At 39.1% G+C, this 7,888-nt stretch overlaps 1 protein-coding gene across 1 annotated transcript in view; it reads right to left on the bottom strand.

Annotated features, from left to right (window-relative positions):
* The window catches only part of WDR48 (WD repeat domain 48), a 54,538-nt gene that overhangs the window by 25,356 nt on the left and 21,294 nt on the right, over positions 1–7,888 (bottom strand). The window contains exons 6-8 of the mRNA XM_003794471.3: positions 6,936–7,024; positions 6,494–6,595; positions 955–1,179 (exon numbers count right to left, since the gene is read on the bottom strand). Coding sequence (XP_003794519.1) covers positions 955–1,179; positions 6,494–6,595; positions 6,936–7,024 — 416 coding nt within the window. The remainder of the gene's footprint in view (positions 1–954; positions 1,180–6,493; positions 6,596–6,935; positions 7,025–7,888) is intronic.

Below are 7,888 nucleotides of genomic sequence, written 5' to 3'. Positions count from 1 at the left end.
GACTACAGGCGCCCGCCACAACGCCCGGCTATTTTTTGGTTGCAGCCGTCATTGTTGTTTGGCGGGTCCGGGCTGGATTCAAACCCACCACCTTAGGTGTACGTGGCTGGTGCCTTAGCCGGTTGAGCTATAGGCGCTGAGCTGAAAAATGGATTCTTTTTGACAATCACAAGAGTTTGGCACAATGGTTGGATAAAAATGAAGTGCCAAAACATAGTCCCAAACTAAATATTAATCAAAAAAAGGCAATAGTGGCAGTGCCTGTGGCTGAAAGGAATAAGGCGCCAGCCCTATATGCCAGAGGTGGCAGGTTCAAACCCAGCTCTGGCCAAAAACTGCAAAAAAAAGGGGCAATAATGTCTGTCTGGTGGTCCAGCACTGGTATTATCCACTATAGCTTCACTATAGCTTAGCAGATAACTGCTATAACTTCATCTGAAAGTAGCAGATGTCCTACTGCAACCAATTAGATGAAATGATGAGGATGCTTATGATTAAGCAGCTGATACTGGTCACTAGAGACTGTAGCCAATCCTCATGTCACACAAACAACACTTCTCAAACTCAGAAGCTGGACTTGGAAACTCTGTCATCCATCATATTAACCAGACCTTGCACCTTTAACTACTACTTCCTTCTTCCAGGCTTTGGATCACTACCTGCAAGGAAAAATATTTAATTCTCAAAAGGCTGTGGAAATGTTTTTTGCGATTTCATTGCCACTTACCCTCCAGGCTTCTTCACTGCTGGCATAAAGAACCTACTGTTAAGACGGCAAAAGTACATACTTTGATTAATTTGTACTGCTTTTGTTTGAGGTGAAGTTTTGATTTGAAGTTGGACATTTCATATTTAATGAACTAACACAGTTCATTCATGTTTTAATATATGTTTTCCTATATTTGGCCAACATATATATCAGCCTTAATTATAAAACTAAAATACATGGCATACCTTGAGAACTGGTGCTTTTTCTTCACAAATTAGCACCCGAATATCAGGGTTCCTTAGGTCTGTGCAATAGATCTTCCTGTCTCTTCCTCCAGAATATACATGTGTGAAGGCCTCATTGACCTGCAGAGCCCAAACACCTTCATCGTGGACTCGGTACGTTGCTATACATCTCTGCTGGCCAAGGGACCAAAGGCGAATTGTGCCATCAGAACTGCCAGAAAGACACTGCAAACAAAGAAAGGTCGGGTTAGAAACCTGCCAAGAAGGTCTTGCTTTCCTGTGCTTTGTGCTTGGCTTTTCCTTTGACTATATACTGCCAAACACACACCTCTAACAACTTGTGTTTCTGCCTCTGATAAAGGTTTCTGACAAGTGTGCATCACAGGCTAAATGATCAAAGGCAACAGTGTATGTTTAAGCAGAGGAAACTTCTGAGCAAAGCCACCTTTGTCCTCTCTACTTGGCCACCCATTGATCCTTAGTCAATCCTGCAGGCAGGTCCTATTCAGACTACCTAGCAGGGGAGATAGAGTTTGAAAGTAGCTGAGACTAATGTAGCACTCTGCCCTAGTCCTGTGGTTCTCAGGTATAGTCTCAGCAGCATCAGCCTCCTCTAGGAATGTGCTATAAATGCAAATTCTCAGGACTCATTCAGAGCTACTAAGGCAGAAACTCTGATGGGGCCCAGCAATCAGTCCTTTAACAGGTTCTTCAGTTGACGCTGATATATACTAAGTTTGACGAGCATTACACTAGGTTAAAAAAGCCTTTAGGAGCCCTGGTTTACACCTCTGTCTCATTCCTTCTCTCGGGGCTCTAGACTCCTGATGGCCTGCTCGCTCTCTTGGAGTCTACTGACAGGAGTCAGGAGCCAAGATCTAGGCTCAAGTTTACTATTCACTCTCTATAACCTTGCACTCCCATATGAGCCTCAAGTGAGTTAACATCAGCAATTCCAAAGGCCCAGGAAAGTCAACTACAAGAAATGCTGGCACACAAATTAGGGTTGAGCATACTGTGAGTCTGACAGAAACCGGCTGAATTAGCCACCACCGTCCCCTACCCCCGGGCCACTACACTCAGCATGTTAATGTGGAAAATAAAAACTTCATCTTCTTGGGAAAAAGAGTGGCTTTGAGGAGAAAGCAACTACTGGTACTGGAGTATAACATTAAGTAAACAAAGAGCTTAAAAGAATGGAAGACTTTCTAAAAGGTCTTCAGGATTAAAGGTTTACTGCTCTGTGACTATTACGGATTTTTAAACTCTTGGCATTTTTTTTTTCTTGACAGAGTCTCACTCTGTTGCCCAGCCACACTCTGTGATGTGGTGTCAGCCTAGCTCACAGCAACCTGAAACTCCTGGGCATGAGTGATCCTCCTGCCTCAGTCTCCTGAGTAGCTGGCACTTCAGATGCCTGCCATAACATCTGGTTAATTTTTCTATTTTTTAGTAGAGATGGGGTCTCACTCTTACTTAGGCTGGTCTCAAACTCCTGAGCTCAAGAGATCCTCCTGCCTCAGCCTCCCAGAGTGTTAGGATTACAGGTGTAAGCCACCACATATAGCCACTAGGCATGTTTAATGAAACGAACACATACTATTAAACTCTCCCACAAACTGCCAGAGGCATCAGTAGTTTAATCACCTATAACAATTGGTTCACAAGGAAACCAAGTGATTAACCAAGAAACTGTCAGAGGAAAGGTTTCAAGTAGACCTTTAAATGAGTGTGGAAGAAGCATGGAAATTGGTAGGGGTAGGGGTCTTGGAGGGGATCTCCATTCCAGGAAGAGATGCTACTGAGGCAGCAAAGCTGTTAGTTAAGCTTTGATCCTGTATCCCTCAGATCCTGGACCATATATCTACAAAGAGTAAGGTCTGACAACTTGAAGAGAATAAGAAAGGTAAAGATGATGGGTTGGAAGTCCTCACAGCCTGGGCAACTTGCAAAAAGAAAGGGATAAATCCCAAACCCAGAGTGTACAGTTGGAAGCAGATGAGGAAACAAAGTTTTACCAGCCCTGATACAGAACACAAAATAATCTCTGATGGCAGTTGGTATTCTAATACTACAAAAAAGCAGGTCTCCCAATAGAAAGCAACTGCTTTGAAAGTATAATGCTGGGCAACTTCTTCAAGGCATTTGTTAGTATGATTAAAGAATCTTCTATTTTATAGGAATTCTAGTGCCTGATATCTTGCAGGAGCTAGAGACGTCCACTAGATAAAAACAAAAATATCAATTATGAAGTGACTCCTGGGACTAGGATAGAAGTCCCAAATGGTTTTACTAAATTACACTCAGTGTTTTTGCTAATGAAGATGAGAAGTGCCAGTTTACCAGGACTAGGCTGCTGCTGATCAACAGGAGTGTTCCTGGGATGGACACTAACACACAATCTCAAATGCCAAGTGGGCAAGATAAATAGAGAGGAGTCAAGTGGGCAAGATAAATCAGGGCAAGGAGTGGTTCTGAGTCCCTGACTCATAAGTTAGGTTCAGCAGGACTTATACTACCAGAAAAACCCTTTGAGTGGCACACAAGGATGTGAATGACTCAAACCAAGATGGCAGCTTGACCTAGCTCCTTAAGCAATTACTTGCCTAAATACAAGAAATGAGAAGACAGGTGGCTCTGCCCCTTTATGTTTATGCCAATCAAAGCAACTGTAATCTGACAGATTTTTCATGGGTAGAACTCCCTTGGGCAGAATTTCAAATGGATTTGATAAATAACAATTTTAACTCTACAACAAGGGAGTAAGGCAATAGGTAGATGCTCATGGGATTCTTTGGTCTTCTATAAATATATCATAAGTCCCTGACTTAATGCTACCAAAGACCCTATATTACAAACTTGATGGGCAATTCAGCAGGATGCAATACATACTCTAGCGCAGGGCCTAATAATTATCTCTTCCCTATTATAAGAGTTCAAGAATTAGTTAAGTAAAATCAAAACTACCCTGAGATATTACCTAACCCAGTGAGAATGACCCATAATAGGGTCATTCTTGCATCTTTACGAAGTCTTAAAGCTGTAGATGCTGGTGTGGATGTGGAGAGGACACTTTTACACTGCTGGTGGGACTGCAAAATAATACAACCTTTTTGGAAGGAAGTATGGAGAATCCGTAAAGAACTCAAATTAGACCTCTCATGTGATCCTGCAAATCCATTACTAGGTGTCTACTCAAAAGAAAAAAAAATCCCTTTATCATAAGGACATTTGCACTAGATTGTTTATTGCAGCTCAATTTGTAATCTCCAAAAAATGTGCAAACAACCTAAGTGCCCAGCAACCCAGGAATGGATTAACTAGCTGTGCTATATGTATACCATGGAATACTATTCAGCCATTAAAAAGATGGAGACTTACCTGGATAGAGCTGGTACACATTCTTCTTAGTAAAGTATCACAAGAATAGAGAAGCAAGAATCCAGTGTACTCAATTCTAACATGAAGGCAGTAGATGAACTAATACAAGGGGTGGGGTAGGGAAATGAGGGAGCAGGGAGAGGGAGTTAAGGGTCATGGTGTGTGGCATATCTCTTGGGGATGGGACACAATTATAAGAGGGACATTATCTAACAAATGCAATGAGTGTAACCTAATTCTTTGTACCCTAGATGAACTCTAAACAATAAAAAAAAAAGTTAGGTAAGTAAAGGTTTCTTTCTTTCCCTCTTTTCCCAAATGAATAACTATTAAGAGTTTTGTTCATCAATTCACTAATGTAAAATATGTTGGGTTGTTGGTAGTTAAAAGTTGTCAACAGGGAAAACAGACAAAGGAGAAACTAGCCAAAGAATGATACCTATCAATTTTGTATTCTAAGACTGACAGGCAGTTTTTAAAAATAAAGCCACATTGTTGCTTCTGCTTACAATTAATGTAGCTGACTTTAGGTGAAGTGCATTTGTAATTGTACATGTGATATTTAAATCATTTTATAAAGAAGCATATTTGTAACTATACAGACAGGAAACAAGGCATGGGGTACAGCAGACAGGAAGAACTTCAAAAGGTCTGCCAGGCCCACAACCACCACTGAAAACCATGGAGACCATGTAATCCACTCTGATTCTGGACAAAACCACTGAATAGGCACAAGCAACCAACTGAGTGCAGTCTTACAGCTATACTGAAATACAGTGAGGAGCTGACTACACTGGGCATCTTAGACTCCATGAAAATGGAGCTGCAAAGGAACTTGCCATGGCTTACAGGCAGGAAAATACATACATACACACACAACCTCATCAACTATACAAACTACGTATTACAATTTCCACTTTGTAGATGACCAAAACTAGTAAAATCCTTTCTTCAAGGCCACACCATACATCAAGACCCTTCCACATCTCCAAAGACCCCCATAGGTATCTTCAAGCCTTTCTTCTTGTTCTGAAAAAAGATTTCCTTCCTTTGGCTAGTTTTTCAAACCTTCCTTTTACCTCTGGAGACAAAACTTTCTCTGAGTCACATGTGCAGCAATTTCTATGTAACAGACTGATGCATTATTTCTCATCTCATTATCTTTCTGTCTGCCCTTTTCTAACACCATCACAGTCATTCCAGTTATCTCTGAATTTATCACTGCCATCTGAAACAAAAGGCTGGAGGAGGCAAGGGTGCATGGTAGATGCACATCATACTATAAAATGGTACTTCGTTTTTCTTATTTTTTATTATCTAATGAGAAATTATTTTTCCACTTCTACAGAATAAACAGAATTGAGATTTATAATTCAAAAATTAGGTACCCAATAGAACTAGTGAACTTTACCAAAATGGTATTCTTTGAAATACCGTCTCTAAGCATGATGTTAGAAAACGAAATTTACAGACTGTATATACATAGTCAACCAACAAAATCCATCCCCAAGTCAAACCCACTGTTAGAAAATTTTCCACTTAACACACTGGCAAAAAACATTCAAACCAAAGTTTCCTTCTTCTTTACACAGGTAACATTTTTATTTAGCCACTGTTCACCATAAATGCATATATTCATCTGTATTAGTTTTTTTTTTTTTTTTGAGACAGAGCCTCAAGCTGTCCCCCTGGGTAGAGTGCCGTGACATCACAGCTCACAGCAACCTCCAACTCTTGGGCTCAAGTGAGTCTCCTGCCTCAGCCTCCCAAGTAGCTGGGACTACAGGCGCCCGCCACAATGCCCGGCCATTTTTTAGTTGCAGCCGTCATTGTTGTTTGGTGGTCCCGGGCTGGGGATTTGAACCCGCCACCTTAGGTGTATGTGACTGGCGCCTTAGCCGCTTGAGCCACAGGAGCCGAGCCATCTGTATTAGTTTTAAGGAAATTTCTTGTTTTGCTTTTATTTAAAAGTGATACAAATGAATAGTTTTAAAATATGGCTTATTACATGTGCAATTTAGTTTTAAAAGATTTAAAATTAGAGTACAATTTATAATGCATGTGGTATTTTCACTTCAAATCAACCTATGCAATACTAATCAAAATAGGGAAATTTCCAACAAGGTCATTAGGTAAATGTCCAAATGAGACTGTGTACCTGTGTGCCATCTCTGTTCAACAGCAATGCTTTTACATTATCTGTGTGCCCTTTAAGCTTCATTAGTTTTGCACATGTTCTTGGATCCCATACTCTTAATACCTGCAAATTTAAACAAAAATTATGCAAACTGAATATATACATGGTCAAATTTAAATAGATGACTTTTAGACATCAGATGATAACCATTAAATTTTGAAAGGAAATACTGCTTCTGCCAATTGACACTAAAGCTCTCAACCTTAGGAAGCTTTCCTTATGTCAAAAATGCACAGTCCCCTCACCCTTTTGTCACTACACACACAGTATTTTACATAGTTACATTTTTATTTATTCAAATAAAACTTTTCTTTTAGCATCACTAGGCAAAATTATTACACAGATCAAGTTATTTTGGTTTATTTTTTCAGTGTCCAGATACACTCTTTAAGCTTCCCCTTACCTTCTCAGTGGACCCTGATACGATGATTGTTCCCAGTTGATTCATGGCCAGGCTATAAATGGAATCTTTGTTCCCACTTAAAGAAGAAGCTATTGAGGAGAAATGGAGCTAAATGTTAACAAAATCATCGAAATTTTATTAACAAAAAATTTTTGTTAACAAAAATTGCAAGTTTAATTATCCAATTTAGAAAATCTTATCTTTATGAATACTCTAAGGAAAAGAAATCTATCTATAATGGAGATAGTTTAGAACAAAAGTATCCTTATCAAAATTTACATCTTTTATGGATTCAAGTATATACAAGTGCCCAATAAATGTTTGCTAAATTGAAATGCACTGCCACTTAACAACAATCCACATAAGTAATTTATTTTCAGAGATATACATGTACCAATAAATATGAAAAAAATCCAATCTCACTTTTCAAGAACAAAGATCAAAACAAAAATAGCACTTTCATACACCAAATCTAAAAAGAATACAGTAAATTGGCAGTTTCATATATTACTTTTGACAAGATAAATCAGTACAACTTTTCTGGAAGAAAATCAGACATATGTGGCAAAAATCATGTTTCTGTGCTTTGATTCAGAACTCAATTCCAGGGAAGTGAAGAAAGCTGCATATAAACTGCCTATGTGGTATGATCCTAATTTTACAACAAATATACACAAACATACTGAAAAGTTATGAGTAAAGGAGCTGATATATGTAGTGTTTGGAAAAATGCCTGCTTATAAGTACTTGATGTTATTATTATTATTATTTCTATAATCATAACAAAAAACTTATGTGATAGCTTCTCTAAACAATTCTAAGCAAGAAGTATCTATAATAGAATCTGTATCCACTAAGCCTGGTCTTGACCTTGTAACAATCTGCTTTTTTGTTTTTTTTGTTCCCTCCTGTTAACGTCTCTTTGAGCCAAGCCTTGTATCTAGGAGTTAGAG

This window comes from Otolemur garnettii, unplaced genomic scaffold (genome assembly GCF_000181295.1).
Source record: "Otolemur garnettii isolate 467f Iridium unplaced genomic scaffold, OtoGar3 scaffold00082, whole genome shotgun sequence".
In the NCBI taxonomy this organism is placed as follows: Eukaryota; Metazoa; Chordata; class Mammalia; order Primates; family Galagidae; genus Otolemur; species Otolemur garnettii.
The sequence above is the reverse complement of the archived record's forward strand: the minus strand, read 5'-3'. Positions and strand labels throughout refer to the sequence as shown.